Below are 27981 nucleotides of genomic sequence, written 5' to 3'. Positions count from 1 at the left end.
CACGGGTGCCATCACCCCAGCCAGGCCCAGACCATCATTAAAGTGTCGAATTCTCTGCCAAATAATTTTAAGTAAATGAAAGCATTTGGGATTGCTTTCCTTACTTTGTTTGGATCATCTTATGTTAATGTATGAGTTGTTTTTTTCTAAAGTAAAACCTCAGTATTCAGGTTAAATGGCCGTGTTGGCACTTTGCGATAAATAAGTGGGTTTTGGGTCGCAGTTTGGGCACTCGGTCTCTAAACGGTTCGCCATCACTGTGATAGAGGTTTATGAAAATATGCATGGGGTGGAGACAATTGACAAAGAGAAATTCCCCCCCTCTCCCAAAATACTAGAGTTCAAGGGCATCCATTCAAGCTGATGGGCAGTAGGTTCAGGACAGGCAAAAGGAAATACTACTTTACACAGAAAGTAACTTCCATATTCAGAGGCACTAAGCTTCTGAATCCCAGAGCTAGGAGGTGACATCAGGGCTCTTTCTTGTGTTCTTGTGTCCTTGAGTATTTATTTTTGTCCTTAAATATTTATTTTTTTATTTCTTATTTTATTTGTTGGATTTATATCCCACCCTCCCTGCAGGGTAGGTGACGACGAGAGAACTTACAGGACCATTAAAACGAATGATCACAACAGATGACTTAAAATCATTTAAAAGATGGCAAAGTTATACATTCATTTATGAGGTTCCAGCAATGCTAAATAAATGACAGAACAAAGAGTTCAAAGTAGCAGGGGAAAGTTTATTCTGCACTCTTTGCCGTGTGGACATTTGGAGTCCTCCGAAGCCTTTTCACATGGAGGTTTCTGGGCAGTTTGGGTGCGGCGATTTTCCCTCCGAGCTTCTTCACTTCCTTGTTTTCCATTTGTTGCCTTTCCTCCATGCCTTCTCAAATCAGTAGTTTAAGAATGTGTGGAGAAATGACAAAGAAATCACTGACTGCCAACAAATGGACAACAATGTTGGGAGGAAGCTCAAAGGTAAAAAGAACCATAGTTCAGTACCCCAAACCTCTGCCTGAAGAGCGCAAGGTGATGGATGAGTCCACATGACTAAATTTGTTCCTGCCCATGCGATCGCTTTTGTAGAACCTAGTCTTTCTGATTTTCTAGCAGATAACCACAGTCTCATCATTTGTCCTTTGGCCCAGTTTCCTCTGCTTTAGTTCCCATTTGTTAGTTCCCCAATCTTTGTACAGGAATTAACAGTAATTTGTGGACTGGTTGTGTTCAAGGATATTTTTTCTGCCACAGACTTTATTGTAGGACCCTGGGAAAGTCATTTAGCCTCTATTCCAGCCTCCATTCCATCAAAGAATCGCTATGAAAATGGCTAGGTAAAGGTAAAGGTTTCCCTTGCTCGAAAGCCAGTCGAATCTGACTCTAGGGTTGCAGTGCTCATCTCCGTTTCCAGGCCGAAGCGCCAGCGCTGTCCAAAGAAGTTTCCGTGGTCATGTGGCCAGCATGACTAGATGCTGAGGTGCACGGAACGCTATTACCTTCCCACCGAAGCAGTACCTATTTATCTACTTGCAATTTCTTCCTTTCGAACTGCTAGGTTGGCAGAGCTGGGGCCAGAGACAGGAGCTCACTCCATCACGCGGCACACTCGGGTCTCGAACTGCTGAACTACCGACCTTCCGGTCTGCAGCTCAGCATCTTAACCCCTCGAGCCACCGCAGCCCTTCCATGAAAACAGCTACAACTATGCAAAAATACTTATAAGAATAATATATCAAACTGTCGTTGCCTACATCCCACACTATCACAATAAGAAGCATATACATCCTCTGCTAACCAAACAAAAGAGAACACAGTCTCTAATTGTTGATAACACCAATCAAAATCTCCAGGGTTATATTCCTCGAGACGTCTTTCAAGCCTGTTCTCTGCACACGGATATATGTTAGTTGAGACTATTCTATTTAAGCTTGTTGCCCTGTGACGGGATTTTTTTAATCTGCTGAAACAGTCCTCTTTATCAGATGAGACCGTTCTCTACAGGCTTCCGGCGATCACCCTGTTTTTGAATTCCTTTCATCAGAAGACTTCTCTCCTAAACATGCCATAAGAACAGAAATGCTCCAAGTATTAAACTGGAAGGTTCAGGCACCAGAATATAACACGGAGCTCTCTCTTCCAAAAGTCAAACTGGCCACCACCATTTCAGTTAAGGCAGGACTGCTGAGAGCTCCGCCGGCTGCCAGGCAAGGGGCCCCGTGGCTCAGTGGCAGAATAACTGCAGAATGTCCCACGCTCAGTCCCTGGCATCTTGAATGAGGAAGGAGGTGATGTGGAAGACCTCCACATGAGACCTTGGAGAGCTGCTGCCAGTTTGGACAGACAAGACTGACTTCAGTGGACCAGCGGTCTGATTCACTACAAGGCAGCTTCTTGTGTTCAGGGTTTCCCACTGGGTCCCCCTTGCCCCACCTGGTTCAACCCCATCTATCAGATAGAGGTCATTTCGGGGGGGATCGCAGTTCCCCGGGTGAGGTAAGGGGGCGGGGCACATGACGAAGCCCTGCCCCCTGCTTCCGGCCGCCCCGCTTCCGGCCCTCATTCAGCCAGGAGGAGGCAGGAGAAGAGGGAGGGTAAGTTGCTTCCTCCCTGCCTCTCCCCACCCCTGCCTGCCTGGGGCCAGGGAGGGCCTTCGCGGGGCTTCCTTGCACTCCTGCCAGCCTTGCAGGTCCACCACCAGGCCCCTCATGGGGCTCGGCAGTGGAGCTGCAAGGCCGGCGCCGACTGGGACCGTTGGGGGTGGGGTGTGTGGCCTTATGACACATTTCCGGTGATGTCAGGGGGTGTGGCCTTATGACACACTTCAGGTGATGTCAGGGGGTGTGGCATATGCTAATGAGTTATGCTAATGAGTTCCCGTAGCTCTTTTTTTACGAAACGACCCCTGTCTATCAGATAGAGGTGGTGCTGCTGCTGCTGGTAGTGGTGGGAAGGGCTGAGAGTCACAGCTGACTTATGGTGTCCCCATAGAGTAGGGTAGCCAGCTCCCAGGCCGGAGTGGGGGATTCCCTGATTCCGTGGGCTCCTGAATGCCACCAGCCAGCTGACCAGTGGGGCAAGCCCCGCCCCCAACAGCTCCACCCTGGCGCAGTGTCCCCGATGTAGTGGTGTCACACAGAAGTGGTGTCATCACGCCAGGGACATCACACGGTGACGATCGGGTATTTGGGGCAAAACTTTATGGTAACCAGACACCAGAGGGTTCCCACGCAATGTCCCCGGTGTGATGACATCACTTCTGCAGGACGTCATCACGCCGTGGACGTCGTGTGCAGTGACATCATCCCACCTACCCCCACTCCCAGGAAGCTCCCTCCCACTCCCCACCTTGGCACCTGGCAACCCTGTTGTAGGGTTCTCAAGACAAGAGAGGTGGGTTTGCCACTGCCTGCCTCTGCGTCCATCCAAATACTGACCAGGGCTGACTCTGCTTAGCTTACGAGTCCTGACAAGGCTAGGCTAGCCTGGACTATCCAGGTCAAGGCAAAGGACCTCACTATACATTATGAGATCAATGGCTTGGATCCCATGAAAGAGTTCCATGTCTCTTGTTGCTATCGTTTCCATTTGTGCAACGTTTCCTTGAAAACTACAAATCTTGTGCAAATGGAACTGCTAGAAGGAGAGGTAGTGAGCTCCATAGCAGAGGCTGTGTAGCATGCCTGGAGCTCAGTCACAGGATCCAAAGCCCCTTATATTCCCTACCGGTGCAAGGTCTTTTTAAACCAGTCATGAGAAGGGGAGTTCTGTGCCTCCCAGATACTTGGTGGTGGTTTCGTGCTCATGACCACCACACACAGGGAGGGGCTGAGGTTCAGTGGCACAATAAGAGTGTTCCTCTTCCCACAACAGACACCCTGTGAGGTAGGTGGGGCTGAGAGAGCTCTTTCAAGAACTGCTCTTGAGAAAACAGCTCTGAGAGAACTGTGACTGACCCAAGGTCACACCAGCAGCTGCATGTGGAGGTGTGGGGAGCCCACGCTCCTAACCGCTAGACCAAACTGGCTCCCAGACTCCTGCCAGTTGCTGTGCCACCCTTGCGTATCTAATAGCCAGAACTGCGTGAGAGACCGCTTCTCCCCCTCCACAGTCTCTCACTACTGTCCCATTTGACTGGGTCAGGGCTCACGTTCCTGTGATCTCCCTCACGGCGGGGGCCCTTGCAGAAATGGATACGCCTTGGTTGAAAGCCAGATGAGACGAAGCAATCTCACGCCAACAATAGCTCTTGGCCGAGAGGAAGAACGGCTGGACCACGACCCCGGCCTCCGTCCCTTTCCTTAGAGCCTCAGGAACAGAGCGTTGCCTGTTGGATCTCCCTGGCCTTCAAAGCGCCGTTTCAGCCCTGGCTATTTCCGGCTTGTGGCAACCTTGCCCTTTTTCACAGCCCCCCAAGCAAAGAGACGCACCAACAATAGGCGGCCTGTCTCCTTCGCTTCACAACCCCCCATTTATTCGGCGCTCCCCTTCCTGGCCTCTTACTGTGCACTTGTTTTGGAGAGTGCTGGGGGGGGGGGACGACAGCCCGTCCGTAATCATCATCATTTTTTAAAAAATCATTTTGTTTTTCATTCGGTAGAAGGGCCTCTTGAACGAGGTATAACCAAGTCACAAACCGAGATCTAATCACAGCAACCTGTAACGATACACAGCCGAATGCAGCGGGGAAAAACGTTAAAGCAGAAAATTGAAAGATTGATCCAGACCCTGATACGTTTTTCTGCGCAAGCGGCCATGTTTCCTCTCCCCGATTAATGCCGTCTTCCATTTATTGTACATTAGAGGGATTTGTACTTATGGATCTCGCTGCCGGAACGTTCCCTCCAAGGGCATACGAGAAGCATGAGAGTCCAACCGCAGTCTGTCCCTTATTTTCCTCTTCTCTACTCCTGGAAAAAGGCCAGGAAGCTCTCTCCAATATAAATTACACGGCTATGAGGCCTTCTCCCTCTCAAATCCACTTTCCCAGCTGAACCCAGCCCTTTCTTTTTACTTTTTACTGGAATACTTGTAAGAGAACTATCCAGTTTTTAAGTCAACTAGTCCTTATGATGGAAGACATCAGAACATAATTAGAGCCCTTCTGGATGATCAGACCAATAGCCCATCTAGTCCAGCATCCTGTCTCACTAGGGTTGCCAGGTCTGGGTTGGAAAATACCTGGAGACTTTGGGGGTGGAGCCAGGAGAGGGTGGGGTTTGGGGAGGGGAGGGGACTCAGCATGGTCCAATGCCATAGAGTCCACCCTTCAAAGCAACCATTTTCTCCAGGAGAGCTGATCTCCGTCAGCTGGAAATGAGTTGTAAAAGCGGGAGATCCCCAGGCCCCACCTGGAGGCTGGCAACCCTATGTCTCACACAGCGACCAACCAGTTCCTCTGGAGGGCCAACAACAGGGCACAGAGGCCGAGGCCTTCCCCTGATGTTGCTTCCTGGCTCTGGGATTCAGAGGCTGACTGCTTCTAAACGGGAAGGTTCCCCTCAGTCACCATGGCTAGTAGACCCTGAGAGACCTCTCCTCCATGAATCTGTCTAATCCCTTTTTAAAGCTGTCTGTGCCTGTGGCCATCGCTACACCCTCTGGCAGTGAATTCCACATTTTAATCACTCCCTAGGTAAAGAAGTATTTCCTGCCAATGTGATGGGATAGGGAAAATAAGATTGTAAAGAAATGCCCTGTGCTTCAGGCCACTTTGGTTCCATAAAGTAAAAAAAAAACTTGGGAAGTGTTTGGGGGTTTTTTTTAAAGGGAAGATTTAACCTTGCCCCGTACTTGTGCAACAGCCCAGATCCAAATTCCAACCCCTCCTCCGGGCTGGGTCCCACCCCAGCTGCTTTTTAAGGTAAATGCACACTGTGGGAGAGCCAGTCGTAGATCCCAAACATAATGCATAGTTTGGTCCTTTGTGAAGAGCTGTAAAGTTTTTTTGGAAAAACTTAATTTTACAACTAACATGGTGATCCCAAACAGAGTTAAACCGCTTCTAAGCCCATTTGTTTCAATGGGTTTAGAAACAGTGTGACTCTGCTTTGGATGGCAATGCAAGTAATGTGTTTTGCAGAGCCCGGAAGCCATTGGGTGAGATCTCAACTCAGCCATGGACTAAAGCAATCTGTGATCTTTCTGTCTCGGCCCATGCTGAGTGACCTTCCCCACAGGATTGTTGTAATGTCTGTTGTGAGGAGGGGAAGGGAAAGGAGTTTGTAAGCCGCTCTGAGACTCCTTTGGGTAGTGAAGGGTGGGATATAAATCCAATCTCCTCCTCCTCCTCTTCCTCCTCTTCCTCCTCCTCCTCCTCCTCCTCCTCCTCCTCTTCCTCCTCCTCTTCCTCCTCCTCTTCCTCTTCTTCTTCTTCTTCTTCTTCTTCTTCTTCTTCTTCTTCTTCTTCTTCTTCTTCTTCTTCTTCTTCTTCTTCTTCTTCTTCTTCCTGCTGTGATATATGTGAAGCTCTTGGAACTACCCAGCAAGAACTCTATAGATGCTATCAAGATCATTGTAATATGATGATTAATTTTTCTTTATTGATTTACATATTGATACCCTGCTTTTGTCCCCAGCAGGGACTCAAAGTAGCTTACAGTGTTGTTCTCCCCTCCTCCCTTGTAAGGTCACCCCAGTAACTTTCCATGGCAGAGTGGGGATTCGAACCTGGGTCTCCCAGAAATGTCTAAAACTCTGACTATTACAACATGCTGTCTCTTATTAAATAAAGGTGGAAGAGGAAAAGTGGGAATCTGGATATATGACATGGGGTGCATTTGCACATCATTTGATTTGTTTTGATTGATTGATTGATTGATTGATTGATTGACATTATTTATAGTACGCCTTTCTCTCTGGGGCTGAAGGCAAATTACACAGAGTAAATCAATACAATCAACAGGAATGTGCATCCAATAAGGCGTTCAGTAGGAATGGGATTGGAAAAATCTGGAATCAGGCAGAAATCTGAAAACAGAACTGATGTTGCACTATCATCATCAGTGTTCCCTCTAAGCTGAGTTAGTGTGAGCTGGCTCACAGCTTTTTAGCCTCCAGCTCACACATTTTTGTCTTAGCTCGGGAAGGAGAGCTCCAGAGCAAACTAATTTAAGCAGTAGCCAAATTGCTCACTCACAACTTTAATGCCCGTAGCTCACAAAGTAGAATTTTTGCTCACAAGACTTCACAGCTTAGAGGGAACATTGATCATCATGCATTATAGCCATTGTTCACAATGAAACTGTCTTGGCCACGCAGGAATATCCAGTTGCAAATGTTTGCTATACAACACAATCAAGTCAAGGCAATTAAGTCAACAGCAAAACAGCATCCAAATAACCTGGGGCAACAGCAGGCTGAAAGTGGGCTAACCATGGAAGGGAGGTAATGTAATGAGGAAGAGGGGGGGGGGGGGGAACCTGGAGTAAAAAGAAGGTTGAATTCGATTTTAGTGCAGAATTGCTTGGAGAACATTGCACTGAACATGGATGAAAAGGAGAGTGCAGAAAGGGCCACTGATAGCCTGCTATCCAATGGATGAAGTTGGGGCAAACCTCTTTTTAGTGCCGGGAGCCAGGATGGCAGAAATCTCAGAACATCTGTTTTTAAATAGTTCTACGAGACACCACAATAAAAGCACCAAAATGGGCATTTTTTAAAATACTGGAAATTGAATGCTGTAGAAGGCTGTAGATTTTGTGCATAGATTAAATTTGGTATTGGATTAGGGCTGCCAAATGTGGGCGGTGGGCAGGGAATCCCCCACTTTGAATCCCCGATTTCCGACGTGGCGGAATTGGGGCTCGGGGGAACCCCGCCCCCGGCGTGCGCGTCACTACCCAGCGTGCCCAGCGTGCCTACGTCACTTCCGGGTGACGCGCATGCGGTGCACGCGTACGCACACCCCCGATGCCGGCCGGGAGTCCCCCGCTCCCAGCGAAGACGGAGTTGGCAACCCTATATTGGATGTTAATTGCTGTGAGGCTTATATTTATTGTATTTCACTTCTAGCCCACCCTCCCCTGCATACGTTGGTCTGCAGTAGAGGTTTTCTAGGTTCCCCTGGCCACCTGCAGGGGATGGGAGGAGATAGGGTTGTCAGATCCAGGCTGGGAAACTCCTGGAGACTTGGGGGTGGAGCCTGTGGAGGACAGGGACCTCAGTGGGGTACAGTGCCACAGAGTCCACCCTCCAAAGCATCCATTTCTTCCAGGGGAACCGATCTTCATAGTCTGGAGATGAGCTGTAATTCCAGGGATCCCCAGGTCGCACCTGGAGACTGGCATCCTTAGTAGTACCTTCGAGGCGAACAAGAGTTTCATGGTGTAAGGTTTCGAGACTTAAAGATTCCTGGAGCTTTGACTCTCTAAAGCTTATTCTCTGAAACTCTTGTTGGTCTCTAAGGTGCTAGTGGACTCAGATCTGATTGCTGCATGAAAACCAGTTTGGGGGGCCGAGAAGCAAGTTAAAAGTATCGTAAGTCAATAATAGTAAAGCCGAGCCAGTGTCCTTGGGGATGAAGATGCATATGGACACCCCGTCTGCCCCTCAGGATTCCCTCGATGATGGGTGGAGCAGTTGAATCACTGAGCCGTTTCCATTGAAGATGAGTAAGCGTTGGTGTGATGTAACAGGCTTCCAGGTGGGGAATGTTGTAGGCGCTGCCAAATTACAAAACTAAGCGGGGGGGGGGGGGTGGCGGGAAGGACAGAAACTCCTTGAAAGAAGGGGGGGGGGTTTTCAAGCCAGAAGCAGTGTGGTGGATTCGGCAGGACAGCCTTTTTGGTGCAGCATCTTGAACAGAGCATGGCACAAATCTGTAGATGCATCCATGCACATTAAATGTACCAGTAGCAGGGAGCTGTGTGACATCTTGGACAGTCAAGTCCATTTAAAAGGGCAAAGGCCAAGTATGAGAGACGTTGGTCGGAGGAGTTGTGTATAAATGCAGAACATTCGGACACAAGGCCTGTGAAACAGCGTGGCAGACAGCAGATAGAGCTTGCAATGGGTAACACTGCACAGTGCCAAGTTCTTCAGAGGGGCAGTGTTTGATGGGGATCGAATGGACAGAGAAGGAGCAAGCCAGATAGCACTGTGAAGGAGAACCACACGCAATTAACCCGCTTCTTTTCCTCTCCCCCCAATTTCCCAGAATGCTCTTTAATAATTTTTTTTAAACAAGATGTCTGCAAAAACAGAAGTATTTATACAGAGGAATACCAATATCTCCAGGGCTTTTTTCTGGGGGAACGCACCAGAATGGAGTTCTGGAACCTCTTTGACAGATTTTTTTAAAAAAATGTTTAAAACTTCTTGAGTTTCCAGGATACAGACTGAAAACTTCATTTCCCTCTTGAGAGTTCCAGAACCTCTTTTTCCAGAAAAAAAGCTTTGAATCTCTCTCTTTACAAAGAGGGGGGTACAGTGCTCATGAAAACTGTATATCTGTTTTCTCAGATCAGTGCCCTGAAAATCAAAACTACTGTATATCTTTATTTATTTAGAGACTTTTTAAGATGCCTTTCTGGGGGACCCTGCCTGAGGCAGCTTACCAAATGAAAGCTTAGGAAAAAAATAAAGCATTTGAAGTTGGTAAATAATACCCAGTATTAAAAACCAAGTATTTACATAATGCACAAATCATTAGGCATCTTAAAAGGAATAACAGTTTTCAGGCTAAAAGCATGCTATACAATATGGTGCTAAAATCGACTTTGTGCAGACATGCCAAAAATCCATGACAATAAGGAGTGTGTGTGTGTGTTGGGTATGTGTGTTTGCATATAACTGATGACAACTCCCTGTTTTCCCAGCAAGATCTCCTGTCCACATTCACCCCAACACTTCATCCCTCCCTCCTTGCATCCTCTGTTGTAAATCTTGCATGGACACTTCGTGAATTTTTTAAAGACGGACCTTCCTCCAAAATGGCACTCATGATCCTCCCCACCTCTCTCTTATCCTCACAACAGCCTTGTGAGGTAGACTAGGCTGAAATAGCAGGACTGACCCAAGGTCATCTACAGTGCTAGCCTAAGCAGGGTTATATCCTTCTAAGTCTTTTTAAGTCATTGGGCTTAGAAGGGTATCATTCTGCTATAGGAGGGCACTACCAATGATTTTAATGAGGACTTGAATCCAGAACTCCAGATTCTGACTTGCTAACCATGACAACATACCAGCTCCTCTCCCGTAGCCTTCTGCACTCTGCTCACCTTCCCTCCCTCCTGATTTTTTTCTTTATGCTGTACAATCAGCAGTTGTGGTGTTTTTATAGATTAACATCAGCCAAAACCGGAACTCTGTCCCCAAGGAGGTTACAAATGGAATCTTGATGGGGTTGGAGCTGGTGTGTTGAGAAAAAGGAAGGAAAAGAAGCTATGTCCATAAGGAATGGGTAGAACTTTAGGCAGGTGGACTCGAGAAAATAAATTTGCCACAGAATGTTCCTTGGTGAATTTTGTGTTAAATATTCTCTGCCCATTCTCTGGGTGTGCCAGTTATTTTCGAATTTTCCTCAAATGTTTTATTCCTTTGTCTGACACGGAGTGATATCTGATAGTGGTATTTGATAACTAATATCTGACAACAGTTGATGTGCCTGGTGTTTATTGGTGGGTGATGCATGATGGGATATCGTGGTAGTTTTCAAACTTTTTACCTTCAGGGAATTCCAAATTGAATCCGAGGACTCCCTTGTACTAAGCACTGTGACAAGAAGTCTTTCTCACTGGGAGTCTTTGTCTTTTAAAAGAAGTCTTAGAGAATGGAAGTCAATGGATCCAACTTGGCAGAGGACCCTTGGGTCCAGGTATTTTCTGTCAGTCAAAGAATCCTTGTGAGCTTTAGACAATTATGGGGCATTTTATACAATGCATACTCATTTCCTGAGGGGCATTTCCTGTAGGGCATTGTCCACAGAATGTGCTCAGCTTTCCCCTGTGGTTGTGTATCATAGAAGAACTTCTGTAATGAAACTTATCAAGAGAAGCTCCTCAGCTGTTGTTTGTGTCCACACGGTGATGACTTCTCAGTTGGTGTTCATCAGCCCTGTGAGGCATTCACACTGACAAGAACAAAAAAGGTCTGAGAAAGAGCCTGCTGAGAACAGAGAAAACCTGGAAAGGGACAATTAGAGGACAACATTATGTGGATACTCCCAACCACCCAACCACCATGCTACTGTTTGGAAGCAAAGGAGGGGAAAATGTCTGTATGGAAACAACCACAACTGATCTTCTGATGGAGAAATAGGGTTATCAAATTCTATGTGGCACATGGAGATCTCCCACTATTACAATTGATCTCCAGACAACCCAGATCAGTTCCCCTGGAGAAAATGGGTGCATTGGAGGATGGACTCTATGGCAATGTGCCCTGTTGAAGTCCCTCCCCTCCCCTCCCCAAACCCCGCCCTCACCAGGCTCCACCCCCAGAATCTCCAGGTATTTCCCAAGTGGCAACCCTATGGAGAAATCCTTGGCAAGGGTCAGAAGAAGAAGAAGAAGAAGAGAAGAGATTGGATTTATACCCCGCCCTTCACTACCCAAAGGTGTCTCAGAGCGGCTTACATTCTCCTTTCCCTTCCTCTCCCCATAACAGACACGCTGTGAGGTAGGTGGGGCTGAGAGAGCTCTTGACAGAAACTGCTCTTTTTCAAAAACAGCTCTTATCAGAGCTACGGCTTGCCCAAGGTCATCCAGCTAGGTGCATGTGGAGGAGTGGGGAATCAAACCCGGTTCTCCCAGATTAGAGTCCACGCACTTAACCACTACACCAAACTGGCTCTGAGGGGTCTCCAGAAGATTGTTTGAGAAGCATTTTCTGTCACTGTTGACATACAACTATAGTTAATATATGATAGGCATCAAGCAGTGATACGTAGCATTTGATAAATATCCCACAATTAGTATTTGAGAATATTTGAGAGTTGATGGCTCACCGGATTTTCATATTTGAAGCTTACCGAGATAGATGCAAAGAAACCAGCATTGCGAGTGTTCAAAAATGCAAATTTATATATATATATATTATTCATTCATTCATTCATTCATAGACCTTTATTGGCATATCATTAGCCATGAGGTATATAAAACATTGTATCGTAAAATTAAAATCTAAGATTCCAGACAAATTTAGTACAATCAAAATAGTACTATCTAAGATTTTGTACCTTAAGAACTTCGGTAAGAAACTTGGCAGGGATCTCAGGGATCGAATCATTCAAGAGAAGTTGACATTTTAACTTGTTACTCAAATAACTTTTAGGGTGACGCCAAGTTAGAAGGAATTTTCTGCGAGGTAGTTTATACAGGGGGCATTCAACAATTATATGGTCAATCGTGTCCAGGGAGTTAAGATCACAGGGGCAAAGCCATTCTTCTCTTGGGATTTGATGATATCTGCCATAGAGTATTCTAGAGGGAAATGTGTTGACCCTGGCCAGAAGAAAAGCTCTGTAGATGAAGAGGGATGTCGAGATTGTAAAAATATTGGGGCATCTTGCCTAAATGGTTAGAGAGGCCGAGCATGGCAGGTTAACAGATATGAGATTGAGTAGGGTGTAATTTTTGCAGATCAATATCTAAGAGTCGTTGTTTGATTAGTTTAAAAATATGAGGCTCATTGGTTAGGGTTAGGTCTTCAAGAGGAACACCAAGTTGACTTAATTTAGATATAATTATGGAATCCCAGGAGGAATTATGCAGTTCTTTTTGAACTTTTATTTGAAATGTCTCCTTCAAAATTTGAATAACAACATTGGAGAGGTTATTGAATTGAAAAGAATTGTGTCTATTTAATTCTAGCGCTTTTTATTTATTTTTATTTGGGGGGGGTTACCCCGCTCTACCCCACATGCGGGCTCAGGGCAGCTCACCTCAACTCATAGAACAGTGAATTAATTAATAAAAACACTACAACAATAAAATAACTTTAACCAGATTAAAATGTAAATTAACCATTTAAATATCTATTAGCAGCTTGGTAATTAGTTTCCATTCCCGTATATTATGTTTATGCCAGGAGGGGCAGTGTATCATTTGGAGGAATCAGTCAGCTGTTCCTAGTGCCGATTATCTAAATTGCACTATGGAGTACATGAAGCACTTGAGGCTTGAGGCGGGGGATATTATTTGACGTCTGCTGCCTCAACCAACATACAATACAAGTTTTCTGCTTTTGTTCATAATTCATTCATGGAGTGTATTCATATTTATACAATCTCCTCTCGTGAGCTCTCATTTTTGATATATAATCAACCAAAGTCCTGGCAGAACAGGCCCGTTTTACACGCCCTGTGGAATTACAATATATCCCACTGAGCCCTGATCTCACTTGGGTGAATGTTCCACCAGGCCTGGGCCAGGGATGAGAAGACCCCAGCCCTGGTCGCAGCAAGGTGGATGTCTTTCAGGCCGGGGACTACCAAATGGTGCCGGTGTAGAGAATGGAAGGCTCTTTGGGGCAGATACGGGAAGATGCAGTCCTGCAGGTCTGTGTATCTAGAAATCATTTCAATGTTGTAATTATTTGTTGAGTATATCTTTATCCCGCCTTTCCTTCAAGACGGTCGGGGTGGCATACATCGGTCTCCTGTCTTCTGTTTTACTTTCACAACAACCTGGTGAGGTAGGTTAGGTTGAGAGGGTACGACTGGCCCAAGGTCATCCAGCAAGCTTCCCTGCCAGAGTGGGGATTGGAACTTGTTTGACATCAACTAGCAAACTCTAGTTTGTTGAACCTGTGCGCATTCACGTATCGCAACGAACTAGGGTTTGATCAAATGACAATACCTTGTGATACCTGAACACAGGTTTTTCCTTGTTGGGAACCGGGATCTTTGGGGAACTTTTGATTCTGGTTATAGCTGAAGCATTACTGAGGTGGCACTTGTGTTTTCTTGGCAGAAATCCATCCACGGTTTTCAGCAACAACCACATTCCCAATGGAGTCCAACACTGACGATACAGAACCAGATATTGACGAAGGTACCTTTTTGTTTTTCCCAGCGATGCAAAAACCATGTCATAGAACCCTAGAATCACAGAGTTGGAAAGGGCCACAGAGGCCATCTAGTCCGACTCCCTGCTCAATGCAGGATCAGCCTAGAGCATCCCTGACAAGTGCTTGTCCAGCCACTGCTTAGAGCCTGCCAGTAAATTAGGGAAATGGAAAGGGTACAATGATGTGATGCTCTGATCAGAATTAGTGTCCCCAACTGGCTGCTCTGCTGTACTGAACACTGTGAGGTCCCCTAATGTACTTCCTTTGAGTGTGTACAGTTTTCCTTCACACAAACTGACTTGTGGAACTCATTGCCACTAGGGACCTCTAATTTATCAGATGCCAGGGAGCAGCCAGCACATAAGGTAGGTCCTACCTGTGGACTTTCCTTTGGCATCTGACAGGCCAATGTTGGAAAGAGGATGCCAGACTAGATGGAACATTGGGCCAATCCAGCATGGCTGTTCTTCTGTGTCACTCGGCCCCAAAATGCATCCCCTCTAGCGATCTGATCTGCAGTCGCGATTTCCCCCGGACTTGTTCCTCCCTTGTCATTCCGTTTCCTTGTCTTTCTCTGGCAGACTACAATCTAGAGAGTTCTGAGAGCCCACTTCCTTTCACCAACGATCCCAATGAACTGGATGGTTTCGGCAGCACCGTAGCCGGCACAGCGACCACGGTGATGGGAAGCTCTCAGTCCGTTGTCCGAAGTGGCACACCGGACAACCTCATCCCTGTCTACTGCTCCATCTTGGCGGCCGTGATCGTGGGGCTGGTGGCATACATCGCTTTCAAGAGGTAAGTGTGGTTCGATCCTGCGGAGATCCAGGCATGAGAGGGCTGAGCAAAGCAGGAAGGCGCCCAAGCAAAACAGTCTTTCCTTCACCTCCTACTTCATGGAGGGGGTATCTTCGGCTCTGAACGGGGGTCAGCTTTGCAAGCCCAAAACGGCAAGGACTCTGGTGGTGCCATGAAGTTGAACAAATTCATTACAGCATAACCTTGCGTGGGCCAGAGCTCACTCAGGCTGATGCTTGATGGGGGGCAAGAAAATACACCCCCGCACAACAGCTCCAGCAAGCAGCATGGGAAGATGTGGGGACACTGCCTGCCACCGCTGTAGTTTCTGTGCCTTTTTCTGCTGCCACCACCCTTTGGCCTCTGCTCCTCCCCCCTTGTCCCCTGTCGTGCCCGTGCAAAAGCACAGGCACAACAACAATTACATGGCCCTAGGGTTACCTAGTAGGGCTGCGGTAGCTCAAGTGCTTAAGACACTGAACTGCAGACCAGAAGGTCAGGAGTTCAGCAGTTCGAGACCCGAGTGACACATGATGGAGTCAGTTCCCGTCTCTGGCCCCAGCTCCTGCCAACCTAGAAGTTCGAAAGCAAGAAATTGCAAGTAGATAAATAGGTACCACTTCGGTGGGAAGGTAATAGCGTTCCGTGCGCCTCAGCGTTTAGTCATGTCGGCCACATGACCACGGAAATGTCTTTGGACAGCGCTGGTTCTTCGACTTGGAAACGGAGATGAGCACCACATCCCTAGAGTCGGATTCGACTGGCTTTCGAGCAAGGGAAACCTTTACCTTTACCTTAGGGTTACCTGCTCCCAGTTGGGAATGGAAAACTCCTGGAATTTGGGGGGGGGGGTTGGAGAGTGAGGAGGGCGGGGTTTGGGGAAGGGAGGGACTCCAATGGGGTCTAATGGCATAGAGTCCACCTTCCAAAGCGGCCATTGTTTCCAGGGAAACTGATCTCTATAGGGTTGCCATTCCCCAGTTGGGGGTGGGGGATTACCCAGTTTTGCGGGCTCCTGCTCAGTGCCGGACAACTGGCCAGTGAGAGGAAATCCCCCCCCAGCAATGTCATGCAATGTGCCTGTGTCACCTGGAAGTGATGTAGGCATGTCGGTGATGTGGGGGGGATGCTCTGGTTTTGGGGCAAAACTCTATGGTTTGAGGGTGATTTTACCATAGGGTTTTGCCCCAAAACCAGAGCATTGCCCCCGACGCACCTACATCATTTCCGTGGGATGTAGGCACAGTGTGCAACGTCACTTCCGGTGATGTTGGCACATTGGCAGCAATGTTTCTGACTCCTGGTATATCCCCCCATCCCCCCGCCAGCATCTCCAATGGACCTGGCGACCCTAGATCTCTGTCACCTGGAGATCAGTTGGAATCCCAGGAGATCTCCAGCCACCACCTTAAGGTTCAAAAACCCTACACGGCCCATGGCTGAGATTGGTCTTTTGGGTGCCCCAAGACTCTTTCCATTTCCTGCAACGACAGATGAAGCCTTGCAACTCTTCTGGGATTTGCAGTGCAAAAGAGTCACATGAGGGAAGCTCTCCGAATTGGCCAGCTTGTCTCTGTGAACAGTTTGGTGTAGTGAACCAGTTTGGTGTAGTGGTTAAGTGCGCGGACTCTGATCTGGGAGAACCGGGTTTGATTCCCCACTCCTCCACATGCACCAGGCTGGATGACCTTGGGCAAGCCGTAGCTCTGATAAGAGCTGTTCTTGAAAAAGAGCAGTTTCTGTCAAGAGCTCTCTCAGCCCCACCTACCTCACAGGGTGTCTGTTGTGGGGAGGGGAAGGGAAAGGAGTTTGTAAGCCGCTCTGAGACACCTTTGGGTAGTGAAGGGCGGAGTATGAATCCAAACTCTTCTTCTACATCATCATCCTCTGGAGACAGCTGCCTTTCTCCAGCTTGGGAGTTTCTCCTCCTCTGATTGGCGAGGTTCCCAGAAATCAGGCGGCCTTCCGAACTAAAGTCAAGGACATGTTCTCCAGCTTGGGAGTTTCTCCTCCTCCTCTGAGCAGCGAGGTTCCCAGAAATCAGGCGGCCTTCCCAACTAAGGGCCATGACATTCGTTCCCAGGATTTGTAAAAGTATCCACAGATATGGTGCAACTGAGACCCAAAGAGAACTGTAAACAAAACACTCCGCATGCATTCCCGTTCTGGCATCCTGCACATCTCACGCAAAACAAAGCTCTGTGGGGAAATCTGGACTCACAGGATCGGAATAGCAGCCCGCCGCCAGCTACTCCCCCATCCTGGCCAAGCTAGTAACTGTTCCTCCTTAGGAATGAGGCTGTGAACTGCTACCGAGCCATTCGGGCAGACCAACAACAGGACAATGGTGAGGGTGACAAGCAAGAATATCTTGAGGAAGTGTTTGACAGGCAGGATAAGTGGCACAAGAAACTATACACCTAAGTGGAGACCCAGTTTGGTGTAGTGGTTAGGAGGACGGACTCTAATCTGGGAGAACCAGGTTTGATTCCCCACTCCTCCACTTGCAGCTGCTGGTGTGGCCTTGGATCAGTTACAAGTTTTCTCAGAGCTGTTCTCTCATGAGCAGTTCTCAAGAGCTCTCTCAGCCCCACCTACCTCACAGGGTGTCCGTTGTGGGGTGGGGAAGGGAAAGGAGATTGTAAGCCGCTCAGGACTCCTTCAGGTAGTGAAGGGCGGGGTATAAATCCAATCTCCTCTTCCTCTATGTGTTTTCCAGTGCCTTTTCTCAAATTTAGCCCTTTTGTCTGCCAGTCCTTTCTTCCCACTCCTTTTTTAGCCCTCCAAGCACCTGTAAAGTGAATGCATGCTGTGTGCAATCCTCCCTATAGGAGTGGTCCCCATTTTGTGTGAATAAGTCAAAGCACATTTTCTTTTTCTTTTTTCTTTTTTTGCATTAACATTTGATACATATCTTCTCAAGACACTTCATTTCTTACATATTCTCCTCCTTCTAGGAGTCAAACTAAGAATTACAGACATATAAATACTCTCTGTCCTCTTTGTCTTATTCCTTTTCCTTACCCGTTTGCCAAACCACCGTACAACTTCCTATAATAACTATTCTGATCGTTATTACATTATTTCCAAAAGATTTTCAAAACTTCTTCTTTACTTCTTCTAGAGACTTCCCTCTTTACTCTCTTATTTTTTCCCTTAATCTATCTTCTTCCATACCTATAAAGGAGAGTTGGGCAGGGTTGCCTCCGATACTGGGAGCTGCAGAGGGGACCTCTACAGCAGGAGGATACCCTCCTCCCTCTTATCGGAGGTCTTGGGGGGGGGCACCCTTCACCTCCTAGCTATGCCGTTGGCTTTAACAATTCAGTTCCCATTATTATTTCCCCTTATTCTGTGCATGGTATGTACAACCAGAACCATAGGTTTTTCAGAGACTGTGTTTGTGCTTACGAACAGTCAACATGCATGGGGAAAATGCGCTTTGAACCGTTCCCACAAAACAGCGACTGTGCATATCAGGAGGATCACAGGTAGCAGGTGCTTTTGTTGTACACATTTGGAGCACCAAGAACTGAAATCTCTGAAAACAGCTGGCATCTCGGGGTTCATCAGAACCCAATTTGGAGGTAATAATCACCGTATGGCAGTGTGTGTAGTATAGCTAGGAGATCTCAAGATTGTCTGGCAGCTGGAAGTTCTAGCTCTTTTAGCATTATGCACCACTAGGTGGTGAGCTAGACTTGTTTTGGGGGCTGAGAGAGCTCTGAGAGAACTGTGACTGCCCCAAGGTCACCCAGCTGGCTGTCAACATGCAGTGTTGCAATTAAGTCTGGCTATAGATCTGTAGCATCTATGTGACAGGAGCTGACAGCTCTAAGTGACTGAAGAGCTGGCTCTGACCGGTTCTGGCTGGTGTATGCCAGAGCTAATTAGCATGACTCGGCATTGGACCTGATTGGCCAATGGATGTATAAGTACAGTGAGGTACTGTACAGTTTTTCTTCTTGTGAATATTGGTTCTCTGCGAAGCATTATGTCAGTCTGTGTAATTATTGGTGAAGGCTTTGTAAATAAACTGTAAATAGCTTTTACACAAGCCTTGAAGACTCCAGTCTTTATTGGATACCCTTGCACCCGTGTTCGGTCTGCAGTGGGCTAGCACCGCGCAATACCGACACTGGCTTCATGTGGGGGAGTGGGGAATGAAACCCAGCTCTCCAGATTAGTCTGCCACTCTTAGCCACTACACCAAACTGGCTCTCATGACTATCTATTTGAGGCTGAAATATCCCACCAGGCATTGGGGGTGGGCTGCTCATGAACCCAAACCCAACCTCCAAGGATAGTGCAGACTCCTGGCTCAGCATGACAACGCCAGTTGTTAGGGAAAGGCAGGCATGCTTTCCATCCCAAGGATGAGAGTAGGAAGCCAAACTGTGGCCTACACAACCTCTGCTGGTTCCTTCAGATGCCCGGCAGTGGGGTGGGAAAGCATAGTGTGGTTTAAAGCACCCTCACCTCTGGACTGCTGAAACAGTCCCTGCATCGGAGTCTGTCTATGCAAGCCCCGAGACAGGCTTTACCACACCCAAAGCTTCGAAGAACCTGCAAGCCCGCCGTCGTGCCAAATTTGGGTTGCACACCTCGAGTTGGGAAGGAGACATGGGGAGGGGGAAAAATGCTCTTGGATGCTTTCCCTTGTAGGTGGAACAGCTGCAAGCAGAACAAGCAAGGTGCCAACAACCGCCCTGTGAATCAGACGCCTTCGCCAGAAGGGGAGAAGCTCCACAGCGACAGTGGCATCTCGGTCGACAGCCAAAGCCTCCACGATCAACAGCCACAGACGCAAACGGCGTCCCTGCAAGGCAAGGGAACCCGTGCTTTCCACAGGAATGGGGAGGGGGGAAGCCAAGGCAATGGGGAGGAGACGAATTTAGGAGAAAGGGCATCAGTGGTCACAGGAAGGATGGTGAGGGGCGGGCCTTTTAGCTTGCTGGTGAATTGGGCTGTGAAATCTCGCCCACTGTATGCCAAGGCAGAGAACTGGTATGCACAAGTTGTCTGTAGAGCAACACTTTGAAACGAGATTAGCCAGGGAACCAAGAAAAACACAGCAGGGGAATGGCAACATACACACGCTGGCCCATCTTCCCACAGTCTCCAAAGCCAGTGTAAACAGGGAGTAATTGTTTCTCAACACTGTAAGTCATTGAGGAATACGGCTGTTTTGGTCCATAATACAGGTGCAAAAAACAAGATGGGAAGATAGCACAGAAAATACTGAGATGTAGTGGGCTGCCAATAACATCATCTGGATTTGCCATAAACTGTAGTCCTTTCTGGATGTTACATCTACCAGGTACTACGTGTCGATGCTCCCATGTTGTCCAGACAGGGGAGGCGCACATATTTTGCATGCACTTACACCATGAATCAGCCACTCTATTTTCCAGGGTTCTGCTCTGCACATACCAAAGCTGTACCCAAATGCAAAAATATGTGCGTTCCACTGATCAGACAACATGACAACATCAGGCAACTTCGCATACTGCCAATACCGGCAATTGCTGGGCTCCTGGTACAGAAAAGGGATACTTGGTGAATAAATTATGTACATTCCACACTGTTGCCGAAACAGACTGGATCCAGTTTGAGTGGATAGTGAGGACCACCCCGTTTGAGGGCTTTTCATCCCTTTGTTACATCTAGAGGGCAATGTCCCCTCCAAGCTCCACAGTCTTGTGAGCAGAAATTCTACCTTGTGAGTGAAAAAAAGCTATTAGCATCAAAGTTGTGAGCAAGTCTACATTTGACTATTGCATAAATTCTTTTTTTAGATTATTTCCATAACCATGTAAAAATCTCAGAATGAATTATTTTAAGCTAAAACTATATTTTAAGAATAAACATTATAAGAGAAAACAGAATCAAGTCAAATTCCATTACACAAAATGTTGTCCTCTAAAGGGGTAGACCAGGCCTCCAGAGAACAGGTCTACCTTCCCCTTTCCACTGTATTGGTAGACCTGGCCTCTGGAAAGCAGGTCTGCCCGCCCCTTTCCACTCTAATAGTAGGATGCTTTCAAACATAGTAAAGTCCTTTCCGCACTTGGATCTCGCCCCTAGTTCAACTCACGACACAATGCATTTATCCCTGGTTATAATATTATCCATTTATCCCGGGACAAATGTGGGGCGAAACCAAGGTGACCTCAATGTAAAGTGGAAACGAAAAATACCTGAGATAATTACAGGGGTGAACTCGAGTGTAGTGTAGAATGTAAGTTCGGAGACAGGGTTGAACCAGGATTTAAGGTCTAGTATGGAATCACCCTAAATAACACACTTTCAATCCACTTTGTATGCACTTTGCAACTGGATTTTACTTTGTTGAATGGCAAAATCCACTTGCAAATGGCTGCCAAAGTGGATTGGAATGACATTGTTCAGCGTGTGTGAAAGCAGATTGCCCTTTATTCATGAGCTTGAAGCAAAACCAGTGATGGAGCTCCCAGATATCTCCCTTCCATGACCTTGTTAGGTCCAGATTGGTTTGGTTTTGTGTGGTCAGGACTGCACCTGGTCCTCTCAGACCAAGATTTCATAACCCTAAGAACATGAAAAGAGCCCTGATGCATCGGACCAATGATCCATCTAGTCCAGCATCTGGTCTCACTCAGTGCCCAACCAGTTACTTTGGACAGTCAACAAAAAGGCAAAGAGGCCAAGGCCTTCCCCTGATGTTGCTTTCTGGTACTGGTATTCAAAGGTTTACTGCTTTTGACTGTGGAGGTTGTCACAACCCCAGGGGTGTGCCCCTTAAGGCCGGGTTGATCCAATCAGTTCGGTGGGGAGAAAATTCAGGTAGTGTTTCAAAAATTATTTCTGGTAGCATAATTTTGGGTTCTGGGTTAGTAACTCATTCCGATTACTCTTAAAAGCAGAATCAAATTTATTTACAAAAATATAGCACATCAGGTAAAACATACATGTAGGGGAAAGCAGGATCCCTGCCGCAGGGGACAGCGATACGCATTGCACCGCTGTCGCCAGGATGTGACGCTACGCGTCGCTCTGGCAACGGGACAGCCCCGTTGCCAGAGCGACGCGTAGCGTCACATCCTGGCGACAGCGGTGCAATGCGTATCGCTGTCCCCTGCGGCAGGGATCCTGTGAAGACGTGCAGATCCCCCGCCGCGGCTTGGCAGCCCTAAACGATAAACCAAACAAACCTAGCTCTCTAATCTAATGCACTGACCCTAAGCAGCCGTGTTCCCAGCAGCTGATGCAGAAGCAGAGGTCACAGAGGAAATAACAGCCTCTTCTTCCAGGCTCACCGGCTCATCAACCGAAGGTTCCTTTTCCATCCTCTTCTGAGCCTCTTCCCTTCTTCCGTGTGTATTGTAGTCTTTCCTGTGTGTGTGATCTGTCCCTAACTCCTGACTCTATGCTGGTTCAGCTGTCATGGGTTAATTGACAGACCAATCACAGACCTCTAGCAGTCGATCTAGATCCAGAACTCTCAAAGATCTTGAAATATCAAGTTGTTATTTTGACAGCTCACAGCTGGCCTCTGTTGGGCTAACTGGCAATTTACTGCAGGTGCTAGTTATCAAGTTACACTGTAGCTCTAAAACAATCCACGTACAATTTAGGCTGAGCAACTCTACTGAAAGATGCTAGGACTTAAGTCTTGAGGACCCAGTTTCGTGACAGAGGTTCCCTTTGGTAGCCCTTGATGGACCCTATCCTACATGAATCTCTCTAATCCCCTTTTAAAGCTATCTATACCTGTGGCCAGGAGGGAAGGGAGCATAGTATAGCCCGATCTCATTAGATATCAGAAGCTAAACGGGGCCAGTGCTTGGATGAGAGAACACCAAGGAAGTCTCTGCAGAGGAAGGCAATGGCAAACCACCTCTGCTTCTCACTTGCCTTGAAAGCCCGTTGCTAGGGTTATCATAGAATCATAGAATTACAGAATTGGAAGGGGCCATACAGGCCATCTACTCCAACCCCCTGCTCAATGCAGGATCAGCCTAGAGCATCCCTGACAAGTGTTTGTCCAGGTGCTGCTTAAAGACTGCCAGTGGGGGGGAGCTCAGCCCTGTAAGAAGTGGAGGACTTTGTGCTGTCTCCTATCTCAAACTTGAGAAGATGGCACCAAAGAGTTTAGACAGAAAGAGAGGTCAGGACACACAGAGCATCCTTTCCTTCCTGCTATCTGATCCTTTCCTTTGAAGTAGGATGCTACTCTTAGGGGCAATTTCCTCTGCTTCTGGTCTCACACAGTGGCCCATTCTGCATCTAGCATTTGCTCCACTGTTTTACCAAACCCATGCTGGAACCGAAATCCCCCTTTACACTGCATGCCACTTTCACTTTGATTGTCGGATTTTATGGCAGTGTCCAGACTGCATGCCGGCTTTCACTTAGTTTGATCTCTCGGTTTCATAGTACCCGTCTGTATAGATTTATGACCGTTCTATGGCCATTCAGGGGTGACTCTGCAGTCAGTACAGCATTGGCCAGGGGTATTTGAATGTGGTTTTGAGCTGCATCTCTTTCTGTTCCAGTGTGGGTTTGGTAAAACAGCAAACCGAATGGTAGATGCAGAATGGGCCTCTCTTCTCTCACACATGCACAGAAAGAAGGTGCTTGATCTCCATCTTGCCTCATGGAGGCTGGACATGTGTCCAGCATCCAACACCATCTAGTTAGTTAGAATAGGTAATATCTCTTACCTGCACTCTCAAGCATGTATTTCCTTTAATAAAAGTTACTTATTAGTTTTACAACTGACTGCTGACTCCGTGTAACCTTGTAAGTCTGTTGCCACACCAAGCCCCAAGCTCTGCTGCCTTGAAGCCTCTGAGCACGGCTACGATTCCAAGGTTCCCTGGCAGTACCAAGTCCAGAGAATCCAACAACCACCTCCAGTCCCTAGGCAGCTGATTCCACTGTTGCACAACTCTTACTGTAAAAAAATTTCCCTAATACCTTCCCGCCCTTAATTTAAACCCATTATTGCGAGTCCTCTCCTCTGCTGCCAGCAGGAACAGCTCCCTGCCCTCCTGTGAGTGACAGCCCTTCAAATACTTATAGAGAGCAATCACGTCCCCCCTTAACCTCCTCTTCTCCAGACTAAACATTCCCGTGTCCCTCAGCCTTTCCTCGTACGGCTTGGTCTCCAGGCTCCCAATCAGAAGTCAGCTGCAACTTGATGGCAATTTGACAGCCCTTTACACACATACTTGTGACCATAACATCATTTCCTGGCAGAGAATTCCAGATTTTAATTCCTCATTGTGATCACCTTTTGTTCTCCCCAATGCAGGCCTTAAAGGAGATGGGAACCTTTACACCAGCCTGCCGGCCAACAAACGAGAGGAGGTCGAAAAGCTGCTGAACGGATCCACAGAGGAGACGTGGCGCCACTTGGCGGGGGAGTTGGGCTACAAGGAAGACCACATAGACTCCTTCACGCAGCAGGAATACCCGGTCCGCGCCCTCCTCTCTGACTGGTCCAGCAAGGACAGCGCCACCATGGACGCCCTTTATTCTGCCTTGCGTAAAATCCAAAGAGGGGACATTGTGGAAAGCCTGTACAGCGAGTCCACTGCTAGCTCACCAGTGTGAAGCAGGGAGAAGGGGTGGCGGTGCACCGGGTGGCCCCCCCTTGGATCGCCCCACCTTCCCTCACTGGTGCCTCTTGGGAGAAAACATGTGAAGGAAAAACAGAGCTTGTTCCTCCCCCTAATTTCTGGGGTCTTGGAGCAATCCTGTGTATGCTGACTCGATTGTCGTCCCTCTTCCCCACCCTAGTATGTTCACCCAGTACCTGTTTGCTGGTAGCAGACTGCAGGATGCTAAAAAAGAGGAAGGTAACTGGAGTGGGTTTTTTCTTTCTTTACGAAATATCTCCTGGGATGGACAGCAGGGTTTTGCTGTCTCTGCCAAAACGCAGGGTGAAGAACTGTTTCCGGTCAATGCCTCTCTTTCAGGTGCCTCTCTGACATCAAAGCCCGTCCCCATGTGCTTTTTTGCTTCCATTCGATGACGTTTCTCTTTCTGCACTCTCACTCACTTACGTTGAGTCACCAGCTCTTCTCTTGAATGTTTCCTAAGCCAAGAAATAGGGGGAAGCTTGGTGGGACACGTTGCATGACTTGAAGATGGTGGAAAGTGGACGAGTTCGGCCTAGGAGAGGGAAAGAGCAAGGAGGTGCTTCAAAGGCACCATGGACCACCATGTTTTGAGAGACTCTCCTTGAAGGGGGGGAAGGGATGATTTGTGACTGTCAAAACTGACGCTCTGAAGATCAAACCTCAAAGGGTAGGGATGGAACGAAAAGGGATACATGGGTTCCCCCTCCACAAACCCATCCATGCACTCGAAACATCAAGCGTACTCTTGGTCTCTCTACCTTCTCTTTCTTGCTCTGATGCACTTCTGTAGCTGGCACTGAACTCTCTTGCCAGTTTTGTTGTTCTTTGATCAAAAGTGAGCAGAGTCCTTGAATGGACAGCACTGACATCATGAGGTCAAAAGCCATACTGGAAAGCAGAGCTGGACAAACTAACCCAGCCAATCAAAACCATACGAATGGCTCATGGGCATGTGAATTCTTGATCACTGTGATACTCTAAGCCAGGCCAAATGTCATCTCTGTTGTCATCCCAGATGTTGTCTTGGTGAAACGTTAGAAGTGATGCCCTGCGTTCTTCCTCAGACTAGTGAACCAATCACTGTGGGTTATTAAAGCCATTACCTCTGTTGCATTAAAGCATTGAGTCTTAAGGCCACCTTTGGTTGGCCCTAAGATATTGGGTGGAGGGAACAGCTCAGTTGGTTCTGTACCAACATGTCGAAGCTAGAACTGGGTTTGGTGTTGTCTCCTTCAATGCACCTCTGCTGGGGCTTGCTGGTTTTATTCCCCCATGGGTGTGTTCTTAAAAAATGATACAGTGTGGGAATGGGAGGGAAGACTCTACAGGAGCTAAGCAAAGTTACCAGAATTCCTTGAGCCAATGAAAATGTGAACTGAAATTCTATCACATTCCGTGGCTTGATATATATACTACACTGTTTTTACTTTTCTTCTGAACATGGATTTAGAACTTGAAAGTTTGCTGCCTTTTAGGCAACTAGTTGGTCCAGTGACGAGATGGACTCATCTCTTTTGTTGCCCCTCTGAACTAGAACTACGTAGAGAAGGACGTCCTTCAAAGAAGGTTAGGAAATGAGGGGAGAAAATCCAAAAAGGTGGCAGGAGAGAAGGAATCCACCCCCATCTGCCCCAAACGGTGGTCAGGTATGATTAGACATCTTCAGAATCACCCTGGAAAATTGTACTTTGCTTGCTTTGAAATTGTCAGGTGGCATTGTCTCAACAGGAAATTCCAAACTTGTTTTGAGTTTGGCATTAGGCAAAAACTGAGTGGTGGCGCTAAGGCATTAGGCTCAGATTACAGCGAGAAAAAGGAGGATCCTGTATCATACCACACCTCTCAATGATGTTTGAAGGCTTCCTCCAGCCAACGGCGCCTTCCTCCAACTTCAGCAGCTTTTCCACTGGAGGAAGAGCCACTTTCTTTGAAAGAAGGATCCTTAGGCTGCATGAAGACTACAACCAGAGTGGGAGGACACAGGCCAGAAATATTCAATATACAGCACCCCAAGGAATGACATAATGGGAGACCTCAGCAGGACAGGGTGGAAATTTCCTTGAAAGAGAGGAAGGCTCCGCCATTAGTGGAACAAAACCTTTGGATCTGACCCAGCCACAGCCCTAGCTGAATCGATATTGTTGTGGGGGTGGATATGGATGAACCTGATCATGCTTGACCAGTAAGGACAATGGAGTCAGTGTACCAAAGGAGTACTTACTGTGTATTTGGGGACATAGGAGTCCAGAACCAAATGCTCTTTCCACCCAGGAAGTCAAGAATGGCAAATCTTTAGGCTAACAGTTATGTGTGATGGGGGAGGGACAAAGGGAGGGGGGAAATGGGGCATCAAGAATCAAAACATGGTGGGTTGCATTGACTAAGTCATATGAACGAGAATGGGCTCTGCTGTCCGAACCGTGTTAGTTTTAAAAGAAATTTGCATGGAAAAAGAACCTCGGGTGGTATCCCGCCTTAGGCTGGAGGAAGTCCCTCCAGCACCAAGTAGCTCTTCCATTGGAGGGGCAGCCCCTTAAGCTGGAGGAAGCCTTTTAGGCTGGAAGGAGGCTGCAAAGTTTGCTCGGTGGAGTGGTCAGACAAAGGCCAGTGTTTGGAAAGCTACATTTCCCCATGAAATTTTGTCGACATGTTTTTAAACTGTATTCAGAATATAAGAAAGAAGGAAAGAAAGAATTACGGCTCTTGAAAGAGACCTAAAACAGCCAAAGTTAATGACCTTTTTGCCTTTTATATTTTTTATTTTTTTTTACAAAGCGTGTGGGAGGTTTGTTCTGTGGATACTGTCCCATGGTTTGCCTGTAATACAAATGTCAGTTTATTAGAAAATTCTTACCGTGAATAAATATTTCTGTAACCGAAGCTCTGGATTGGTCTGTAGGCTTCACTGGGGTCATCCAAAGACCCATTCCCCTCATGTTTCAGTTTGCATGGATGAATGACACATTGGGGGGGTTTCCAGATGTGGGGGTGGGGGTGGATGCACCTGTGTGATCTTAGATGATTTTGTAGCGGCTGCGTGGACAACTGTAACTGTGTACTGTTCAGATGTGAATAAATATGCATACCTGTGCCCCTTGCATTTTGTATGTATTCCAGCAACAGTTCGACTTCTCTCCAGATGACCAGTGCATCTCTCATCCCTCAATTTTGTCTCCTACCCTGGAACATGCCAAAACAAAAAAACCCCACTGCCCTCCAAGTTTACTTTGCAATCAAAACGGCTGGTTTAGGTAAACATCTGCATACATTTATTCCAGACATTCCAGTTCAACCACAGATGTTTTCTTTTAGGAATAAATGTTCTGGACCACCTTTGTTTGCATTTCCTAATATGCCAGTTCAAGTACACTAGCGCTAATTGATGAGCAAGCATGTGCGCATACAGCAGGTCATGCTGCCCCTTTGTAGTTTCACCTATGAGCTTATTTCTTTTGCATCTGTCTCCTGCTCTTCCCTGAAGGTCCTTGGCATAATGCGCATGGAGTTCTCGGCACCTGGGTGGTCTCCCACCCAGCGGCTGGTC

General features: G+C 47.3%; 1 protein-coding gene across 1 annotated transcript in view; it reads left to right on the top strand.

The window, feature by feature from the left end:
• The window catches only part of NGFR (nerve growth factor receptor), a 93118-nt gene extending 65604 nt beyond the window's left edge, over window positions 1-27514 (top strand). The window contains exons 4-7 of the mRNA XM_015409225.1: window positions 13914-13994; window positions 14592-14808; window positions 19474-19634; window positions 24107-27514. Of these exons, the coding sequence (XP_015264711.1) occupies window positions 13914-13994; window positions 14592-14808; window positions 19474-19634; window positions 24107-24408 (761 nt within the window). The 3' untranslated portion in view covers window positions 24409-27514. The remainder of the gene's footprint in view (window positions 1-13913; window positions 13995-14591; window positions 14809-19473; window positions 19635-24106) is intronic.
• Window positions 27515-27981: the final 467 nt, after the last annotated feature.

This window comes from Gekko japonicus, unplaced genomic scaffold (genome assembly GCF_001447785.1).
Source record: "Gekko japonicus isolate JY-2015 unplaced genomic scaffold, Gekko_japonicus_V1.1 scaffold240, whole genome shotgun sequence".
Lineage (NCBI taxonomy): Eukaryota > Metazoa > Chordata > Lepidosauria > Squamata > Gekkonidae > Gekko > Gekko japonicus.
Note: the sequence above shows the minus strand (reverse complement) of the source record. Positions and strands in the feature narration are given on the sequence as shown.